This window comes from Nicotiana tabacum, chromosome 19 (genome assembly GCF_000715075.1).
Source record: "Nicotiana tabacum cultivar K326 chromosome 19, ASM71507v2, whole genome shotgun sequence".
Lineage (NCBI taxonomy): Eukaryota > Viridiplantae > Streptophyta > Magnoliopsida > Solanales > Solanaceae > Nicotiana > Nicotiana tabacum.
In genome coordinates this window covers 136,426,134-136,449,179 of record NC_134098.1, presented here as the reverse complement: position 1 = coordinate 136,449,179, position 23,046 = coordinate 136,426,134, and the positions used below count along the sequence as shown (strand labels likewise).

The 23,046-nt window shown below is 36.9% G+C and overlaps 1 protein-coding gene across 2 annotated transcripts; it reads left to right on the top strand.

Annotated features, from left to right (window-relative positions):
• The first annotated feature begins 6,795 nt into the window (after window positions 1-6,795).
• Window positions 6,796-18,373, top strand: LOC107766395 (mitogen-activated protein kinase kinase kinase 1). 2 transcript variants are annotated; one of them, XM_075238692.1, is made up of 9 exons: window positions 6,796-8,273; window positions 12,561-12,639; window positions 12,728-12,790; window positions 13,088-13,245; window positions 14,323-14,395; window positions 14,619-14,678; window positions 15,729-15,839; window positions 17,345-17,559; window positions 17,983-18,373. In XM_075238692.1, exons 1-8 carry the CDS (start codon window positions 6,991-6,993, stop codon window positions 17,534-17,536), a joined length of 2,019 nt encoding a protein of 672 aa, XP_075094793.1. In that variant the 5' UTR covers window positions 6,796-6,990; the 3' UTR covers window positions 17,537-17,559; window positions 17,983-18,373. The 2 variants fall into 2 exon arrangements, with proteins under 2 accessions (XP_075094793.1, XP_075094792.1); XM_075238691.1 differs by having other exon boundaries at window positions 17,978-18,373.
• Window positions 18,374-23,046: the final 4,673 nt, after the last annotated feature.

Here is a 23,046-nt window from a genome sequence, read left to right as displayed (position 1 = left end):
TAATATTGAGAGTCGGCTCAGAAAGTGATTATGGTTATGGTTGGGACGAGAGAGCTCCGTGACTAGTTGATCTCGTAAGTGGTCATGAAATTTCACATGTATCTTTTATTATCAACAATGTACGAAGGTTTTGGGATGAGGTTTGGTTCGATATGTGTTTAATACTAGTATTTGGTTGGTTTTGGAGTAGTCACTGTGGTCAGGAATGGTGCTATGAGTATGCGAGTTGTGTAATATATTAGGTGATTATGTCCGTGGTTATGGTTATGGTTACGGCTTGATACATCTTGTTCAAACTCATACAGGGTGTAAATGTAAGATTCGTGTCTTGAAAGAAATTCTAAAAGTTGGAAATTAAATTCCAAGGTTTATGGGCTAAAGTTAAATCAATAATTTCAGTTGTATTGTGTTGTCAAGCTCATATGGAATAGGGTGACGTGGGTTCACCCCCGAGTACGTGTGTGGTAAGATGGAACAGTGATTTGATGGCTTGGAAACAACTCTTGGCACGTTCGAGAACGAACGTATGTTTAAGTGGGGGAGAATGTAACGACATGATCGGTCATTTTGAGTATTACAAACTCATTTTCCCATTTACTGCTCAAATTGGGCTTTACAGTTATTGTGTGACTTGCCGGGGCAATTGGTTCAGGTCCGGTGAGGTTTTGGAATGAATTGGAATACTTAGTTTCAAGGTTTAAAGCTTAAGTTAAAATAGTGATTAGATATTGACTTATATGTAAACGACCTCGGAATTTAATTCTGATGATTCCAATAGCTCCATATGGTGATTTTGGACTTAGGAGCGTGTCCGAAAAATTATTTGGAGGTCCGTAGTGGAATTAGGCTTGAAATGCCGAAAGTTAAATTTTTGGGAAGTTTGACTGGGGGTTGACTTTTTGATATCGAGGTCGGAATCCAATTTTGAAAATTGAAATAGCTTCCTTATGTCATTTATGACTTGTGTGCAAAATTTGAAGTCATGCCGGATTAATTTGATGTATTTCGACACAAGATATAGAACTTGAAATTTCAAAGTTCATTAGGCTTGAATTGGGGTATGATTCGTGGTTTTAGCATTGTTTGAGGTGATTTGAGGCTTCGACTAAGTTCGTATGATGCTTTAGGACCTATTGGTGTATTTGGTTAATGTTCCGGGGGCCTCGGTAAGTTTTGGATGGGTAACAGGTTAGATTTCGGACTTGGAACCCTGCTGGAATTTTTCTGATGCACCATCTGGTTTCCTTCATCGCGTTCGCGAGTGGAGCCTCGCGTTCGCGGAGAGGTACTGAGAGGCTGGCAATATTTTCTCTTCACGTTCGCGAAGAGGAAGGGTGGACTGGGTGTGCATCGCGAACGCTCGTTCGCGAAGAAGAGAGAAAGCAGCCGAGGACCCCAGGAAATTGGTCTACGCGTTCGCGTAGGGTGTGTCATGTTCGCGTAGTGAAGGGGAACGAAGCATCGCGTTCGCAATTGGTTGAACGCGTTCACATATAAGGCATTGAGGCAAAGACACTTTGTGCTTCGCGTTCGCGAGGGTGATGTCGCGTTCGCGAAGGAGGAATTTGGACGGGAACTATTTTGTGCTTCGTGAACGCGATGTACTGACCGTGTTCGTGAACAAGAAAAGCATGGGCAGTGAGTTTATGTTCTGAAAATGGGACTTCGTCCCATTTTCCATTTTTGACGGATTGGAGCTCGGGAAGAGGCGATTTTCGGGAGTTTTTTAAGGAAAATAACGGGGTAAGTGTTCTTAACTCAATATTGGTTAAATTACCCGAATCTATGGTTGTTTTTAACATTTAATTGGTGAATTAAGTTGGAAAATTGTGAAAACCCTCTTTTTTAATTTGGATATTTGAGGGTCGAGTTGATGTCGGATTTGAGTAAAATTTATATGGTTGGACTCGTGGTTGAATGGGCGTTTATATTTCATAACTTTTGTCGGGTTCCGAGACGTGGGTCCCACGGGTGATTTTTGCGGCGTAATTTTGGATTTTTGGAAAATATTAGTATTTTGATATGAAATTAATTTCTATAATTTTTGTGGGCTAAATCAAATTTATTGTGTCAAGATTCGAGCCGTTCAGGAGTTGATACGTGCAGAATGGAAATTCTGGAGCATTGTTTAGCTTGCTCGACATTGAATTCGGCTTGTTCGAGGTAAGTAACTCTTCTAATCTTGGAACTGAGGGTATGAACCCTGAATATATGTATTATGTAAATTGTTGGGAGGTGACGCACATGCTAGGTGACGGACGTATGGGCGTGCACTATAGAAATTGTGACATAATTATTTCTATAAAATTTTGTAGTTAAATAATCTTAGCATTTTCCATGCAATTTTATGTGTTAAAGAAATTGAGTTGAAAAGCATATTAAAAATTATGTTGAGGCTATGTGCTAGTATTATTGGGACTTACATAGGTCATATTGCTGTGAATTATTTGTTTAAATTGAAAATTCATACTCACTCATATTTATTTCATTACATATAATATCTCAGTCTCTATTATTATTTATTGATACATCATATCATCATTTTTAGGATATTCCCATGACATTGTGAGCCCATGAGAGAGAGGCTGGAGAGATTGATGACTGAGGGAGGCAGAGGGCCTGATTGTGAGGATATTTTTGGGATCGGGATGTATGACGCAGCAGGCCATGTTGGCTTTATATATATTTTTACTATTATATGGATCGGGCTGTCCGCGTGTAACAGGCTTTATTGGCTTATTATGGCACATGAGTTGTCCGTGCGGATTCTGATATGATATTATAGCACGTGAGTTGTCCGTGTAGATTATAGCGCTTGGGTTGAATGATCCTCTCCGGAGTCTGTACACACCCTTAGTGAGCGCATGTACCTACTGAGTGCGAGTGCTGAGTGCCGAGTGCTGAGTGACTGGGAGGCATGAGTGATTGAGAGGTATGCCCAAGGGGTTGTTTACGAGTGATTGTGAGGTATGCCCGATGGTCTATTTACAAGTGATTGTGAGGTAAGCCCGATGGCCTGTATACGAGTGATTGTGAGGTCTGCCCGAGAGGCTGTTTATGATTTTATCATTGAGTTGCATTGCATTGGCATGCATAATTAACATACATGCATAGAGATGTATTTTCCTCATGGTGTACTGCATCACATCATTCATGATTTTCACACATTTTTAACAGATGAGCATAGTGATGCATTTATTTTTACACGGGTTATCTAGAAGGAAAATGAAACATATCATTTATTATTAAAAGGATTTTTGGGAAAAATTATTGTTTTCAAACTTATTCATATTTTCGGCAACTTCGGTAAACGATTTGGGTTTTCACTGATGTACTTCACTGATGTACTTGAAAGGAAGAACTATTATTTTTGAAATCATGATTTTGCTGAGCATTATATTTGTGAGTTACTTCTGGTGTTATTTGCTTTATGTTGTTATGGACTGTTGTGGACTATTGGTTTGGGACCCGACCGTGAAAGCTCGTCACTACTTTCAACCTAAGGCTAGGTTTGTTACTTACTCAGTACATGTGGTCGGTTGTACTAATACTACACTTCTGCACATTGCGTGCAGATGTTGGCTATTGTTGTTGCTGTGCTCGATGGTTGCGGGATTTGAAGATGTACATGCATTCCTGTTGTAGCTGCCTCTTGTTCGTGGTAGCCTTGGATTTATAAAATCCCTGTTTATGTACTATTCAAACAGACTATGTATCTATTTCATTTCCGCGTTGTAAACTCTATTCTTAGAAGCTTATGATTTGTACTACCAGTTCTTGGAGATTGTATAAGATTAAGAACTTTATTTACTTAAATTCCTTTGATAATTATTATTGGAATTAGATAGTTGGTAATTGGCTTACCTAACGAGTTGGGTTAGGTGCCATCACGACTAGTTGGATTTTGGGTCTTGAAGATTTAACTCGAATTATCGGTTTGATTCGGTTTATCGATTTTCTTTGTACACCCAACGAGGAATGATTTATATTCCTTTTATATACACATATCGGAGTTAAACATGGGGTTTAATTGACTTCTATTTTGTTTTTGTCCTGGGTGCCAAGAAATAAAAATGGAACACTCTCTTTGAATTTTTGGTGCAATAAAATTGTCAATTATCTTTTTTTTTCCTTCCTTTTTCTATTGTTTATTTGACAACCAATGATATTTTATGTCACAATTTTGTTTCTGAAATTTAATTTAAAGGTTCTAAAAATTGGCATGTTCCCTTCTTGAGACTTGAGATTCTAATAGATAACTTTTTATAGATTCAACAATGATAATTAAATAACTATTTTACTTTTTAAAGTTAACCTGCGTGGTGTGAAAAAAATTGCTAGAAGTTTTACTAATATAGTTAAGAAACTGAGTGACATTTCAGATCGGAAAACAATTTTAATTTCAGATGTATTATGCACTTTTTAAATAAGTAAATTTTATTATGTAATCAGTGAAATGGGTAACCTCTAGAGGAAATATTGGGCCATTTGCACATATATTCATTTTTTATCTGCCATTGAAGTTATATCTGTATTGCACAAAAAATTACAAAATGTACCCAAAGGGATCTGAAGCTCTTCTATATCTGCGATGATACGTCAAATTTCCTTCAGAAAATCAGATCTTAAGTAGTTTTGCCTCTTCAATGTAACTTTAGAATCAGATATGAAGTTATTCTATCTTTCCAATATAACTTCAGAAAAATCATATCTTAAGTAGTTCTATCTTTTTAATATAACTTTAGAAATCAGATCTTAAATTATTATATCTTTCGAATGCAATTTCAGAAAAATACAAGTCTTAAGTAGTTACTATATCTCTTCACTGCAACTTGAGAAACAAGGTATTAAGTTTTGAAATATTCAATGCCTAAATCTACTCCGAATGAATTCAAAATTGAAACATAACTTTCAAATATTATAAAAAAATAATCCTGAATCATCAAATTACCAAAACAACAAATGTAACAAATTCCATTTCAAGAAGAAGCCCTAAGCATAACCTACAATGGTATTTTACAACTAAGAAGAAGAAGAAAAAGAAACCAAATGGCTCATGGATATATGGGGTGTGGATATAGAGAAGAAGAAAGCAACAACGAAGTTCCCGGATACATGGGCCATAAATATAGAGAAGAAGAAAACATCAGCGAAGTAGAAGAGAAAAACTTATATGAAGTCATCCAAAAATCAGGTATCAGTTAAACTAAAAAAAAAAGTAGGAAAAATACCACTCATGCCCATTTATAAGCATCTTATTATAAAAATTGGCTAATTCATAAAATATAACTAATATTAGCCAATTAGATATTTATAGCCAAAAAAAAAATTGCTTTCTTTTGAGTGGGTATTATTAGAATATTTTGGATACATCTTAATGAGCTTGAATCTCAGTTTTGGGATGATTTGGTGGAGTTTGAGGTAGTTTAAATTGAAAATTCAAAGTAGAAGATGAACATGAAAAAAATGATATGTGTATCACGCTGTATATCACATATGTATCATATTTGTATCAAATGTGTATCACATGTATATCCATATATACCCGTGTGTGAGATAAATGTTTGATACATGTGTAGTAGAAGAATATTTTGAACTCGATTTTAACTACGAATTTTGATACCAAATCAGTCCAAATCACCTCCAATCTTCCTCAAATTTTGTATATTGACTCATATGTTTTCAATGAATCTCAACCATATCCATTGAACGAACCTTATTTATTTAGTTTTTTAATTTTTATATGTGCTTGGCTAGTCTTGATAAGTCTATGATTAATGACTAGAGGTTGGTAAGTTGGAACTTATTTGAGACATTTATGTAAGAATCCCAAAAAGTATTAAGTTAAACAATGGCCCGTGAAATTTCTACTAAAGAATTGACAAGTTTATTTTTTTCTTTAAAATAATAATAAGACCTTGGTACCGTCCTTTTGGTAATTTGACACTCAAAAGTACTTATTTGAAAGATTGGCTAAACACAATTTGTTTACAAAATATTACAAAAAGTATTTCTTAAATGAATTGGTCAAACACAAATATTTTTTTTTCAAAAGTACTTTTGAAAAAAGCACTTCTGAAAAAAAGTAATGTTTGAAATAAGCAAAAAGTTTTTAGCAGCTTGGCCAAACGAGCTCTTAGTATGGTAAGTAAATATCTAAACCCCGTCGAAGATAGCCAGAGAAAGGAAATAAAAGTTTTTAGTAAATATATTAGCCTGTTTGGCCAAGGTTCTCCCAGCCAAAATCACTTTTTTTATTTTTTTCCCAAAGTTAAAGTGTTTGGCCAAGCTTTTAGAGAAAAAAAATAATTTTGAGTAGAAGCAAAATCAGTTTTAGAGAAACAGAAAAAAAAAGTTTCTCCCCATAAGTATTTATTTGAAAATTACTTTTGAGAAAAATATACTTAAAAGCAATTTTTAAAAACTTGGCCAAATACTAATTGCTGCTCATAAGTGATTTTTAAATAAGTTTGCCAAACACAAACTGCTTCTCACCAAAAATATTTTTGAAAAAAATACTTTTGAGAAAAAATACTTCACAAATTAAGATGATTTTTGGAGTTTGGCCAAGCAGACTAGTTTAGAAGAATGTCTATCCAAAAAAATAATTTTCTTGCATCAATATTAATCAAGATTAAACTATTAGTCAGTTAATTGTATATTTTAATCATTACCTTAATGACTTTTATCCATATATTTGTCAGTTAACACGCTGTCACGTGGCACCGCGTCACGTTTTTACCCTTCCCTCCGCGCCTTTACTTGTTACTTAAAAAAGGTGAAAAAACAGCGAAAGATCCAAAGTAGCAATCAGCTCCAGTGTGTTTTGACAAATGCAGTCACCGCCGTCTCTTCTGAATACCTCGTTTCTTTCATCATTTTTCAATATTATACTACCATCTTCTTCTCGAAGTTTCTTTCTCAAACTTACGTATACGTACATGTACGTATGACCAAAGGTGAAGTCTCTCTGTGTGTGAAAATTGAGGGATGTATGCGAAGCGGAAGAAGCTAAGGCCTCGACTTGACAGGCGAAACGCCCTAAGGAACGTCGATTACGACGCTTCACAGTCGACGCCGTCATCTCCGTCTTCGTTCGAAGATCAGCCTACTCATCGGACTCGATCGCTTGACCTTTATCCTTTGACCGACTGTACAAGCTTCAGAATAGACGGTGTTGGTGGTGAATTCGACGTTATTTGCCGCTCTTTAGGGCTTTCAGGTCCTGAAGACTTTGCGATTCCTGTAGCTGCTTGGGAAGCTCGGAAACCTTGCTCCCGTTCTGACCGTTTGCGCAGCTCTCGATTTGCTGATTCCCGCCGTGACTCTGATTATAAGTTCGAGACTTCAAATGAATCGAATCGTCGGTTAAACTATTCGCCGGAAAATGTGATTGAGGTTTCGTCTAGTGAATCGGAGGAAGAAACCAAACCGTGCTCTCACTCGGACCGTTTCAGCTCTGAGAACGAGCTTGAGAGCTTGGATGAGGTTTCTGATAGTGTTAGAAATGGTGTTAGGGTTACTGTTGGCGGAGAATTGAATCACGGTTTAAATTCTTCACCTGAAAATGGGATTAAGGTTAGGATTAGTGAGCCGGAGGATGATAATTTGCCTACGGATGTGAAATGTGGAATTAGGGGTTCTAGGCCACCAAGGCTGGCTCCTCCAGCATCGCCCGTGGACGATTTCACATCTGCTTGGGATTTTATCAGAAGTTTTGGTCCTGCAGACGATGAAGATATGGTTTCACCGTCACGTGTTGAGAGCACTTCCGATGACATACTTGGAAACGAGCAAGTAGGAGACATTATTGCTAAGAATGAAGAGCGTAATGAGGATTTTGTAAGAAGTGCTTCACAAGTATCACAGATAAGCTCAGAGTCTTATGAGCAAGGTGTAAGAGATGCTGCTGAGGATGTTCCAGATTTAAGCTCTAAATCACAGAGTGATGATTCCTACAGCCTGATATCGAAGACAAGCTCCAAATCACCTAGTGGTGAATCCACTAGCGGTGTCTCAAAGATAAGCTCCAAGTCACAGAGTGATGATTCCTACAGCCTGATATCGAAGAGAAGCTCCAAATCACCTAGTGGTGAATCCACTAGCGGTGTCTCAAAGATAAGCTCCAAGTCACAGAGTGATGAATCCTATACATTGATTTTGAAGCCTGTATATTCTGTTTCTCCAAATGGTTCTCCAAGTATAAAATCTTGGCAAAAGGGAGATTTTCTTGGGAGTGGGTCATTTGGAACCGTGTATGAAGGCTTCACCGAGTAAGTGATTACATTTTTACGTCATTACTTTTCCACACACATGAATAGCGATGGTGTATCTTAGAGCTAGGTTGCTTGCTTATCCGAAATTAGAAGCTAAGTTTATTTGGACATATCTTTAACAATTGTGCTATTAAACTCTTCTGGGGAAAACAACATTCTCAGGTGTATATTAGCTTCCTCACCTTCTGGCTATCTCTGATCAGAAAAGAATCATGATATAGTTATCTTTATCATGATCTGACTAGAATTCATGATAAAAGATAAAGCCACGGGTTAGGGATGAGATTTTATTAGCAGCAGTGTAATGAATTGCTTCACCCTTCTAAGACCTTACCAAGGGATACATGCTTCTAGATCTTGCAAGGCATATAACTATCTACACTGCCAACACTCCTTGTTTAGGCATCAACTCCAGCAATAATCAATAAAGTCCTAATCCTAAAAAGAGGATCGGAGATTTTGTACTATAAAATTTGTAAAGCAGAATATCTTGATTTTGGGGAAATTGTGTATGGGGGAAGGGGGAGCCTTGGCGTAACTGGTAAAGTTGCTACCATGTGACCAGGAGGTCTTGGGTTCAAGCCGTGGAAACATACTCTTGCAGAAATGCAGGTAAGGGTGCGTACAGTAGACCCTTGTGGTTCGGCCCTGCGCATAGCGGGAGCTTAGTGTACCGGGCTGGGAAATTGTATATGCGAAGCGAGAAAACCTTTAGAAAACCATAGACCAAGAAAGCTTATAAAGGATTTATATGTTGACCAAATTTTAGCTATTTAGGCCAAGGGTTGATTCTTTGACACATAGGAGAAATCCATATGATGGGTAAGGAAAAGCTCCCTCACTCCAGCTGCTTATAGTAAAGTGAACATGCAAGTATCAGCTTGGGCATCCAAACTACAATATTCATTCTTATTAAAATGGAATCTTTGTTCTGCCCTTTGTCCTGTTGTACTTCTTGATTCCTTGCATTTTCAGATGGACTGCGTCTCCTGACATATATTCCTCTTTGTGATACATATCTATATGTGTGTGTGTGTTTGGGCCGGGGGGGGGGGGGGGTTGTCTAAGACCGACAATTAGCTACTGTAAGATCGGACATCTATCTATCTCACCTTGCTCATATACTCCTACAGAGCCGATCGAAGAAAGGTTCTACTCATCTTGTGTGTGTGTGTGTGTGTGTGTAATTTTGTATGCTTAGTGAATCTTCATATTCCTAACAAAACCTCTAGTGCAGACAATCTTTATTTTATAGAAAGTGATTTTCTTGGTTCGTCATATTGGGGCTAGTGCTAGGGGTTATGATGATGTACATGGCGGGTACGGTTTGGGGATAGGAATGAGGGAGGTAATTCACTGTTGGATTTTGCTAGAGCTTTTGATTTGTTTATAGCTAACTCGAGTTTTCCGAAGAGGGAAGAGCACCTAGTCACTTTCCGGAATTCAATGGGCAAGACTCAGATTGATTATCTTCTCTGCAAGAAATGTGATAAAGGTCTGTGCACTGACTGCAAGGTCATCCCAAGTGAGCACCTCACGACTCTACATATGCTCCTAGTTATGGACCTGGAGATCAAGAGGAGTAGGAGGAAGAGGGCAGGGTGCAGGCAACCTAAGATCAAGTGGGGTAACTTGACCAAGGACAAAGCTCAGGAGTTAAGGGAGAAGTTGTTGGCTATGAGGGCCTAGATGGGTATGAGGGACGCGTCTAGTATGTGGTTGACGACTGCGGATTGCATTAGGGTAGCTGATAGAGAGGTCTTAGGGGTCACGAAGGGCTTCTGGGGGTCATAAAGGGGACTGGTGGTGGAATGGAGAGGTTCAAGGTAAAGTGGAAGCTAAGAAAGCTGCTTATTTGAAGCTAGTAGAGAGTACAAACGAGGAGGAAAAAAGGACTTATCGGGAGTGTTACAGAAAGGCAAAGAAAGAGGCAAAGTTAGCAGTTACGACGGCTAAGAACGCGGCATTTGCTCGTTTGTACGAGGAGCTCGGGGGCAAAGGCGGGGACAAGAGGTTGTACCGGTTGGCCAAGGCGAGGGAGAGGAAAGCCCACGACTTAGACCAAGTCAAGTGCATCAATGACGAGGATGGAAAAGTGTTGATGGATGAGGCACTCATTAGGAGAAGATGGCAGACATACTTCCATAAACTGTTGAATGAGGAGGGGGATAGACGCATTGTGTTGGGTGAGTTGGAGCACTCCGAGAGTCGGCAGGATTTTGGGTACTGTAGGCGGATTATGGTAGAGGAGGTGGAAGGGGCGATGCGCAATATGTGCAGGGGCAGAGCGACGGGGCCAGACGAAATCCCGGTGGAATTCTGGAAGAGCGCGGGGCGGGAAGGTTTGTAGTGGCTCACTTGGCTGTTTAATGTTATTTTTAAGACAAAGAAGATGCCCGAAGAATGGAGGTGGAGTATGATGGTTCCGCTTTACAAGAACAAGGGTGATATCCAAAATTGCAACAATTATAGGGGTATCAAGTTGTTGAGTCACACTATGAAGGTTTGGGAGAGGGTGGTGGAGGCCAGGGTGAGGAGGTGCGTGTCTATTTTCGAGAATCAGTTTGGATTCATGCCGGGGCGTTCGACTATGGAAGCGATTCATCTGGTAAGGAGATTAGTGGAGCAGTACAGGGAGAGGAAGAAGGATTTGCATATGGTGTTTATTGACCTTGAGAAAGTATACGATAAAGTTCTGAGGGAGGTCATGTGGAGGTGTTTGGAGGTTAGCGGTGTTCCGGTAGCGTACATTAGGGTGATTAAGGATATGTATGATGATGCTAAGACTCAAGTGATGACTGTGGGTGGTGACTCGGAGCATTTCCCTATGGTGATGGGGTTGCACCAGGGATCTGCTCTTAGCCCATTTTTATTTGCCTTGGCGATGGATGTACTGTCGCGTCACATCCAAGGAGAGGTGCCTTGGTGCATGCTATTTGCCGATGATATAGTGTTGATTGACGAGACGCGTAGCGGAGTTAATGCGAGGTTGGAGGTTTGGAGACAGACTTTGGAGTCTAAAGGTTTCAAACTGAGTAGAACCAAGACAGAATACTTGGAGTGCAAGTTCAGTGACAGGACCCATGATGCAAACATAGAGGTTAAGCTTGATGCTCAAGTTATAGAGAGCGAGTTTTAAGTATCTCGGGTCTATTATCCAGGGTAACGGGGAAATTGACGAAGATGTCGCGCATTGCATCGGAGCGGGATGGATGAAGTGGAGGTTCGCTTCCGGTGTTTTGTGTGATAGGAATGTGCCGCTAAGACTTAAGGGTAAGTTTTATCGAGTGGTGGTTCGACCGGCTATGTTGTATGGGGTTGAGTGTTGGCCAGTCAAGAACTCCCACGTGCAGAAGATGAGAGTAGCAGAGATGAGGATGCTGAGATGGATGTGTGGGTGTACCAGGAGAGATAGGATTAAGAATGAAGCTATTCGGGACAGAGTGAGAGTAGCCTCCGTGGAGGACAAGATGCGAGAGTCAAGGCTGAGATGGTTCGGACATGTTAAGAGAAGAAGCATTGATGCTCCTGTTAGGATGTGTGAGAGGTTGGCTGTGGAGAGTTTGAGAAGAGGTCGAGGCAGGCCTAAGAAGTACTGGGGAGAGGTGATTAGGCAAGACATGGCGCTGCTTCAGCTCACTGAGGACATGACCCTTGATAGGAGGGTGTGGAGGACGAGGATTAAGGTTGAAGGTTAGTAGGTAGTTTATAGTTGTTCACCGATAGTCTTAGTAGCATGGATGTCTCTTCATATTCTTAGATTCTTATTACGTTATGTGGTTTTGTTCGCCTCAGGTATTGTATTCCCTGTTACTATTATTTGGTACTACTTATCCTTTATCTCTCCCTTTTTCTTTTTTCTTCCATCTTTCTTCCTTCCTTGCTTTCCTCCTCTTCTTCTTCTTGCCCTTCCTGAGCCGAGAGTCTATTGGAAACAACCTCTCTACCTACATTAGGTAGGGGTAAGGTCTGCGTACAGACTACCCTCCCCAGACCCCACCTGTTGGGATCAAACTGGGTATGTTATTGTTGTTGATTTTCTTGGTTCAATGTGGTGCAACTGCAATAATGTTCTGAAGGTTGTACTGGTGGTGGACTTACAAATTACTTATCAAAAAAAAGCATATAACTTCTAATATAGTCTTGTTAGTTAAACATGTTAACTTAGGTCTGAAAGGACATATTTCAACTCTAATCTCCTTTACTCCTGTAATAACTCATCTTTCTTCTAATAAGAAAAAAAATATGATTTTTAAATTTCGTTCCTTATTCTTCTGCACACAGTGATGGATTCTTTTTTGCGGTCAAGGAAGTTTCGTTATTTGACCCAGGAAACCAGCAAAGCCTTTATCAATTGGAACAGGTATACTTCTGCATCTATTGGCCATTTCACTGCTTATCTTTTGGCTATTGTTTTTCCCATTCTCCTAACACCTTGTTTGTTTGTGCAGGAGATATCTCTTCTAAGTCAGTTTCGACATAAAAATATCGTTCGCTATCATGGCACAGAGAAGGTATGCTATCATAATCTAGATTATGCATCTTCTTCAGATTTACTTCCTTTTTGCTGTGTAAGTTTTGTTAGATTATAATGAAACTGTGCTTTACATGGACAAAGCTACTATTAGATGGTTTGAATAGAGAAACTCTTTTCTGTAGTTGTGCAGCTTAGTTGGGAGTTGGATCTTTTAATTGGTAACATCATCTGCTAAATGGAGATCTGATGACATTGATCTTATAATGACAAACTTATGAGAAAATTATTCTTCTCATCTTTTACTTACAAATTCACAACGTTCTTCTATCTTCAGGACGAGAGCAAACTGTATATCTTTCTTGAGCTTGTTACAAAAGGTTCACTTGCAAGTGTCTACCGCAAGTATCGCTTGCGTGATTCCCATGTTTCAGATTACACCAGGCAAATTTTGAGTGGGTTGCATTATCTTCATTCCAGAAATGTGATTCACAGGTGATACATACGTTCTCTCTACATTGCTGATTTGTGGTCATTACGAGCAGTGACCAGTGTCTTGATTCTTTGCTGAGATGTGTGCATGTGAACTTTTCTTTTCATCGCTAGAAGACCGTTTAGTCATCAATCATCATACCATGTTTCTAAATAAATGACTTAGGTCTGAGGGGATTGTCTGTGGGCATTTCTTGTTAGGAATATCTTGCTGTGATATCATCAAGCTACAGCATTATCCTGGTATCTTCATGTGAGCTGAAGTTGGCACAAATAATTATTTTGTCTTCATCAAACCTATGAAGAAAGAATATCATAGGCTGGTCGATAAGTTTGTGCTCTTCTGCATTTACATTCTCGGTGCTTTAGGTTGTTCTACTCTAGCACCAGAATGCTTACTCAAGAAACTAGAGGAAGAGCCGGAATTTCTTATCTTTCTTTAATATGATAGGACAAAAACGTCAGATGGATATGCCATTTTCTTGATCTGCTTGCCATAGCAGCTGGGTGCTCTTTTCGGAGAAATTAGAGAGAGAAGGGAACTTCTTCTCTTTCTCAATATGGTAGGACAAGGACTGCAGATCAATATGCTCATGGAATTTTACCAATCAATAATAATAATAATAATAATAATAATAATAATAATAATAATAATAATAATAATAATAAATAAATAAATAAATAAAAAATAAAATAAGAAGAGGCTCATGGAGTGGTGTTATTGGGGAACTTTTGGAAGGTGTATGCGATGTGATGTGCCTGTATGAGTTCATTTTAAATGTGGTCCTTGCAGCTTACCAATAGCTTCGTTCCTCCATATCTGCAAAGAACTCTAATTGGGAGGTTGTCAAATAAGTGTTGCTCCTGGCTTTGGTTAAAAGGGAGGATGATAGGGGAAAGAGGATCAAATAGCTGTTAGCCTGTCATGTTGTTCTGTACATTCTGTGACACTAATATCTGTATGACTAGTGAGAATCTGGAAAGTTCAAGTACATTTTACATGATGTCATGGAAACTTCTTCTTTCTTAGACTTTTTCGAGAAATTGTTTCTAAGATTTCTATTTATGCTCTTCTTGAAGGGACATTAAGTGTGCCAATATTTTGGTGGATGTTAGTGGTTCTGTGAAGCTTGCAGATTTCGGACTGGCAAAGGTGAGATAGTTATGCAGTCTGTAGTTTTTTCCTTTAGTTGGTCTTATATCAATCAATCAACTAAGTCTTAATCGCGTACTAGTTGAGTCGGCTATATGAATTTCTCTTATTTGTTCCACTTCTATTCATCCTGGTTCATTTTGATACCTAGTTACTGTCTCTTGAAACAAATTAAGACTTCTCTATTTCCTTCAGTCTTGTAACTTGCTAAATTTCTTTACAGGCAGCAAAATTGAATGACATCAAGTCTTGCAAAGGAACTGCATTCTGGATGGCCCCAGAGGTTTGTCTTCTGCATCAGAATTTCTTGAAAATTGGATGTCTACGATTCCTACTCTCTCCCCCCTTCCCCCCTAAAAAAACCTGCTCACCATAGATGTGCATGCTCAAAAGTAGTTGGGGTCATGGGAAAAGTAGCGGATACAATCTTTCAGCCTGTACAATATGTTTGATGCTTTTTATCCGCCCCGCACTCCCTATGCAGACTTAGCGCAGAATAGCGCACAATGGAAGAAAAAGATCCATATAGGCGATATCAGTTAGTTGTGAGTAATGTTTAGTTCAATAGGAGTCTTTTAGTTTTGTTAAGAGTCTTAGAGATTTGTACGACAATAGAAAATGTAGAGAACCTTTGGTACTAGATGACCTAAATTTTCAAATATCGGATTGATACGGGTCTAAATGGAACGACATGGTTAGCGAGGGTTCCTATAGCTGATCTAATTAGCTCGGGATTTAGGCGTAGTTGCTGCTAGCGCCTCACTCAGGGGTTTCTTTGCCATTCTAAAATTCATCCTGTATCGACACATTTTGTTGTTCCTTTTAAATTTTTAATTCATTTTCAAAATAAATAAATAAATTAATTCATTTTAATGAGAAGCTATTAAATAATGTTCTATAAGTGGTCGCTTAGGTTTGGTAAAAGATAGATACATGCAAGTTGTACATGTCTATGCTGCAAAGGATGTGTAAAGTGTTGTAAAATCACAGTAGTTTGGATAAAAGCTGCTTGTGCAATTATGTAGCTAATGAGATACAACGTGACCATTTAGGAGTAGATTTTCATATATCTTTGCTGAAGCAAATGTCTGTTGGGAGAATCATAACACTTCTAGTTAATCTGCCTAGGAGATGTTGTTGCATACTTCACCCATTAAGTTTGCCATATTAAAGATTATTTCCAGGTGATCATATTGTTGATGATCATATTTACTCTTTGCTCTAATCTGTTTGCATTTTTTTTCTTATTGTTTGAGTGTATTAATATAGTAAAAGAAAGAGTTCTAGATATTTACAGGTTTGGCTCATAAAATTTGTCTTAGAGCTGTTTCAGGTCGTTAATAGGAAGAACAACGGATATGGGCTTCCTGCTGATATATGGAGTCTGGGTTGTACTGTCTTAGAGATGTTAACTGGCCAAATTCCTTATTCTCACTTGGAAGGGGTATGTTATAGCTCAACGATCAAATTTTTCTACATGGAAATTGCAACATTTGATTTATAACATCTGTTTTGTTTGAGTTGGAGTATGGGAATGACTTGACCCGATTCTAAAATTATTTTCCTGCTTGTTTAATGTATGAAACCACTGAAAGTTATAGCCTAAAGTCAAATAGGAGGTTATACCTCATAAAAAAAAAGGGTCAAATGAGGTTATTATGAACTCAAATGCAAAGCTTTAGTGACAAATATATTTTGAAGAAGTTTACATTCACGATCTAGGAGCAGACAACTGCAGTGAAGCAGCTGTATGCTAATTTTATGCTTTCTCTTTTGACTGCCAGTATAAATTTTCCTGAAAATATTCTTCCATTTAGCATAAGCGTTTACTGGTCTTTCAGCTTTTTTCCTCACTTCAATTGTAATAGATGTTCTGTAGCTGTAGCTGATCTAGAATTCAGAGGCAACATCTGTTGCATGAGATTATAAAGCCAGTCTAAGAGCCCGTTTGGACATAAGAAATTTTTCCTTTTTTTCCAAAAAAAATTCACTTTTTTTCAAAATCAGCGTTTGTTCATAAAATTTTCAAATTTCACTTGAAGATACATTTTGTAAATTTTCGAAAATTTAAAAAACTCCAAAAAGTTGTTTTTCAAAATTCACTCAAATCACTCACAAAACTTCAAAAACAACCCAAAATTATATTCATGTCCAAACACAACTCTAAATTTCAAATACCATTTTCACTTGAAATTTTTTTTCCCCCCTATTTTGAAATTTTACAATTCTTATGTCCAAACACCCACTAAGTCTCTTGTATTCTTGGAAAAAGTTCAGTTTTTTTATTGTTTAAATTTTTATTATATTTTTGTCTGTGATTTTAATTTAGAATGTTAGTGTTGGTAAATACCTGATTATTACAACAATATGTGCCCTGAATTTAGCCTGTTTGGCCAAGCTTTTTTTGGGGCCAAATGTGCTTTTTTGGCCAAAAGTACTTTTGGCCAAAAATTGAGGTGTTTGGCCAAGCTTTTGGAAGGAAAAAAAGTGCTTTTGAGGAGAAGCAGAAGCAGTTTTTGAGAACCAGAAAAAAGTTGCTTCTCTCCAAAAGCACTTTTCTCAGAAATACTTTTGAGAAAAATACACTTAGAAGCAGTTTTCAAAAGCTTGGCCAAACACTAATTACTGCTCAAAAGTGCTTTTCAAATTAATTAGCCAAACATAAACTGCTTCTCACCAAAAACACTTTTTTAAAAAGTACTTTTGAGAAAAGCACTTCTCAAAATAAGCTGATTTTAGAAGCTTGGCCAAACAGGCTAGTAGTTTCTTGTAGCCAAAAGGAAGACATTCTGAATGTTGTTACATGTTACTTAAACAATGGCACTTCATTAAATATGAATAGGCAAAAGAAGAAATAAAATATGGTTTATGGCTTAGAGAAACTCTAGTTTACCTCAGGTATTGCGGAGATTCACATGTCAAGCTCTTTTTAATTGGTTTGTGCGACAGATGCAAGCACTGTTCAGGATAGGCAGAGGCGAACCTCCTCCTATACCAGATACGTTATCGGCAGAAGCTCAGGATTTCATAAATAGATGTTTGCGAGTTAATCCAAATGATCGGCCAGCTGCAGCTGAACTACTGGAACATCCATTCGTAAAGAAGCCACTGTCAAATTTCTCAAGTCCTGCAGCACCATAAATTCTGCTGTCAATTGTAGTGAGGTAAATACCCTCTACATCTGTCAAGTTATAGGGAGTTCTACTATAGTTCTGTCCTCCTATCCACAAACTCAAGAGAAAGAAAGTATTATATTGGAGGGGATATGAAAATGCTTTTTTGGTAGCATTGAGAAATCTTACTTCTTTATAAAATGGGCTTATAAAAGACTATTGAGTTAAGTTTCCCTTTGGGAAGAGACAAACGTTTTTGCTTCAGCTTTTTTAATCTCACAAGTCACCTTAGATTTGAGGTCCACAATTAATTCATTACTGTCACTCTTAGGATTAGTATTCATTGTTAAGGGGAAAAATTTAAGGTCTATTATGTGTTTCTCTTGTATTTGTTTGTTAGTTTTTTTTTTTCCTCATTCACCTGCCTAGGATTCACACTTGCACTGACATGGTTTGCATTTTGCTGCAGTGCAGTATACTGTTATGTCTGCAAGTACTGGTCTGATGCTTTTAGGAATGTGCAAGCCAAGGATCAGTTTCAAATGAGATGCTTGTACAGCGAATTGGTTTGTGTAGCATCCGAGAAGTCTTGTGAACTGAAATTGCAAATATTTGGACGTGAGCAGTTGAATACAGATGGGCCCATTGTATGTTGTAAGTAGAATGAGCAACAAAGTTCATGTGTTGCATTTGTGCCTGGACGTGTTCTATCTATCCAAGATAGACTGTAGATTATTAGTGAATTAGATGATAACCTTATAAAGGAAATTGTAAATAGTAGATAAATGGGTAGTATTTGTTTGGTTACACAAAAATGTTTACAGTTGAAAAATGAAAATGCGTTTTTGCTGTTTTTCCCCTGCTACGTTAGATGTGTAACATGCGATAGACTTTGTTAAATTTCCTCATTGACCTTATCTGAAGGAAGAAGTAACTGTTCTTGCCAAGATTGCCGAGAAGTGTGGTATGATCGAGGTTCATATCATTACTACTGTAATATACCCTGCTAGAAAAGTCGTGTCCTTGCCAATTACTCCCTGTTTCTACCTTAATAAATATTAATTAGGAAAAGGATTGGACTATTCTACCCTTATTTATGTCATAGGATGTAATTTCTTCATTGAATATTTATTCTATTTATGTGTTATCTGCATCATCAAGAATAATTATTCTAAGGGTGAAAAAGAAAAAAAAATAATTAATTTTATTTTGAACTTCTAAAATGATAAATAATTTGAGACAACCGAGTATTTTTTAGAGTGGTGTATGTCAGTTTCCCGGTTTTTTATGGGTCAATTGGCTGGATCAATTAGGACTAAACAGTGGGTCATAACTCAACTAGTCATACTTAAGCATTTTTCATGTTTATTTGCTCTTTTAGAATTTGGTTAATTATCTAAATCAAAGTTACATTTTTTTCCCCTTTTATCTATCATGACCGTAACCAACCAAGTTTGATTTTTTTATTTTTATATTTAGACAATTCCCCCCCCCCCCCCCCCCCCGCGGCGGTTAATTGAGGTACATAAGCTGTCCAAATTGGTCCAAACTTTTAGTTGAATTGACTTGGGTTATGCTCAAATTTACCTGTCAACGGATATATACTCACTCCAATCGGTCAAATTGGAACAGGATGAGCAGGTAAAAATAGGCTAGCTAGTTTTCGGACTGGTAATTCAAAAAATAATCAGCGTTTGCAAAGTCATTGAAAAATAGCTACTATTTTGCTGCAACACGGACCGGTCCACCATAATATACTGGAGATTGGTTCATCTGTGTATGAACTTCTAGCATATTATGCTTGAACTCCAACACGCAAAAAGTTCCAGCATAATATACTTGAGATTGGAGCACATGTGTATGAACTTCCAGCATATTATGTTTGACCGATATATTATACTGGAACTCCAGTATATTATGCTGGAATATTTTTCGGATTTTGAACAGTGTTTTCGTTCAAATTTATCTTTGCATGAAAAGTGGCTAAAATTCGATTACTTTTGAAACTGTGACTATTTTTCAATTATCACTTGTAAATCTGGCTATTTTTGAATTTCTCCCAAATGTTCATGAGTATTACATGTGTCATTTATGTTGTATCCAATTTTTCTAAAATATTTAACTTTGTAGCCAGTATTGACAAATTTCAGACAAAAGCTAAATTTTTCTAAAATATTAACTTTGTAGCCAGTATCTTGTAAATTTTTTACTTCTTTACTAAGTTGAAGCGCAAACCCATGATAAGTAGTCTGGTAGCTGTAAAGTATCTTATCTTCTTAAATTAATGTGCTTAACTAAGTCATGCTGCAATCTACCATTCAACCTAATGATAATCAAATTCTATTATGAAATAAGTAAATTACCAACTATTGTATTCATTATGAATAAGGAATTATAGCTATATCAAATGCTTATAGTAGACAATACTGAAGAGGTATAAAATACAAGGACACAAAAATATTTGAATATAAAACATTTTGCTTAACGGAAAACATATCTATAGAAGCTCAAACAAGAACTTAGATATAATTTCTCAGAAATGAGCGTAAAGAATCCAAATAGCTAAGATCTCCATAACCATTGGCCAAAATATTTGAAGTTAGAGTTCGTAGTCCCTTACTTCAAACATATCTAAATGTTGAACTACCAAGCCTAACGTCAGACATTTCAATCAATATGTCAATTTCAGACCTTTGGCAAACTCAACTTTCGATTTTGAAGCGGCTAAACTTGAAAATTTTATATTCTTCGGCATAAACCTCAAATGGCTATATGTGCACTTGACCCCAAATTTGAGTAAAAATGGCGTGTGGTAGCCACTAAATAAGGTGGTGTTTATTTTTTATCCACCAATTCTAATGTTGAGCAAAAATAGCCACTACTCTATTAAAATTAATATGAAAAGACATTTTTACCCTTTCTTCTATTTCTTTTATTCCCAAACCCTTCCTTTATACGCTTCTCTCATTTAAGTTCAGAGCCAAAATTTCATAGGCAAAATTTCGCTGCCTCAATATCGTTCCTGCATGCGACTCTCTTCTCTCGATTGAAGTTCAGAGCCAAACTTTCATAAGCAAAATTTCGCTCCCTCAATATCGTTCCTGCCCAGCCCACAATAATTCTCTGTGTATACTTTGTCCAACTTAATCTCTTCTCCTTTGTCATCTCTCTGCAGCGAACCAGCGTACTGGTATGTTTTCGATTTTGCTTTTATGCATTTTTCTTTTTGTATATCTCTAATCGTGATCAATGTTGTGTTTGTCATCAAGTATGTGTGAAATGTCCAAAATAATAATTATATTATAACTTGATTCGCTGAGGAATAAGGTGCAGATTTTTGTGAGAAAGTTATTGAGAACCTTTTGGTATTGAAATGTGTTTGTGGTTCAATCAATATATTGATTATGTAAGGACATTTCAGAAAAATAGTCCTAAGAATTTGTAAGCTAACTGTGTTTAGAAATTTTAGTTAATTGTGCTTCTATTAAAGATGCATCTAATTAGGTCCTGGATTTTAGTTTTTTAGTTTAAATATTAAGGACATTTCAGAAAAATAGTCCTACGAATTTGTAAGCTAATTTTAGTTAATTGTGCTTCTATTAAAGATGCATCTAATTAGGTCCTGAGATTTTAGTTTTTTAGTTTAAATATTAAGGACATTTTAGAAAAATAGTCCTAAGAATTTGTAAGCTAATTTTAGTTAATTGTGCTTCTATTAAAGATGCATCTAATTAGGTCCTGGATTTTAGTTTTTTAGTTTAAATATTAAGGACATTTCAGAAAAATAGTCCTAAGAATTTGTAAGCTAATTTTAGTTTATTGTTCTTCTATTAAAGATGCATCTACTTAGGTCCTGAATTTTAGTTTTGTAGTTTAATTATTAAGGACATTTCAGAAAAATAGTCCTAAGAATTTGTAAGCTAATTTTAGTTTGCTGTTCTTCTATTAAAGATGCATCTACTTAGGTCCTGAATTTTAGTTTTGTAGTTTAAATATTAAGGACATTTCAGAAAAATAGTCCTAATGTTTACGTTCTATTTCCTTCTTTGTAGTGTGCTAATGGAAGGAGATCGTGTTTTCGAGTTTGATGATTGGCGTAATTCGATGAGCTATTGGAAAAGAGATTTTCAGTATAAGGAAACAATAAAAAGTTTTTTGTCGAACACGCAATGGAAGAAGTTGAGGGATGGTGTTTTCGGAAACTTTTTCCGATTACAAGGTGTGAAGTTCTGTGGTAGACTTATTCATTGTGCGTTGCTTTCATAAATTGTAAGCAATGACTCGTATTCAATAACATTCAAGGTTTTTGATCATGAAGTGAAGTTTACACATGAAGCGTTCCAGATAATTACTGGGTTGGAATATTCTTCTTTATTAGACTTCAAAGTTTTACGTGAAAGGGAGAATAGGCTTTCGAAAGTCTACTTCCCTGGAAAGGATAGAATCGAGTTAGGCGATTTGTGGAATTTTATTACTAGTCACCCATATGGTACAACTGCATCATTTGTAGGCAGCCATGATGATGCGGTGAAGTTGTCAACAATTTATTTTATTGAATTTGTGTTGATGGGGAAGCGCAAGAATCAGAATGTGTCTGAGCGGGTAATGAAAATCGTAGATGACGATGAACTCTGCTCTTCTTTCAATTGGGGCTCTCTTTGTTATGAAGAGTTACTAAAATCATTGAAGAGCTGCTTGAAGCCCAAAAAAAATACTTCAGACAATGAGAAAGAGAAAGATAAAGAGAAGGACAGGTATACTATACTTGGCTTCCCTTTCGCCTTCTATGTTTGGATTATGGAAATATTCCCAATTTTTCAGGAAAACAATTTGTGAACTTCAGATAATGTGGGTTCCCTCGGATGCTATGTTATTCAGATATAAAATCTCCACATTATGACACCCTATGTAAAAAGTACTTCCATAATGAAAAAGTAAGTTAACAGGATTACTAGCTATTTTTTCGTTTATGTGTTTTAGTTCTGAATACTTACGTTTTTTTTCTTATATAATAGTTGTATCAGTTGCTCGAGATGGTACCATTTCTTTCTTCTGAAGTAGATGCGGAGCCCACTAGTGTGCATGTGCCATTGTCTCAAGATCAAAGTTCAATGCTTTCAACATAATTTGATGAAGTCTTGCTTAAGAAAATTGTTAACGTAGGTTTTCTGTCTTTGAATACCATTAGTTTTTTATTTGCTTATTTTTGCTTAAGAGACTTTTTTGTTTTTATGGTTTTTGATTCAGAGATTATCGGAGAAGTTCAAAAAGGATATGGAGGTAGAATGTACTAGAATACATCAAAATATAGCTTTATCAGAAAAAAGGATTCAAAATGACATCAAGGTAATATCCTTAATTTCTGTACTTGTAACTCTAAGTTAAGGACACCATATCCTTAATTTTTGAGCTTGTAACTCTCAGTTTAGGACTTCCTGTTCTTAACTTTTGAACTTGTAACTATAAGTTCAGGACTACATGTCCTTAACTTTTTAACTTGTAACTCTAAGTTTAGGAATACATGTCCTTATTTTTTAA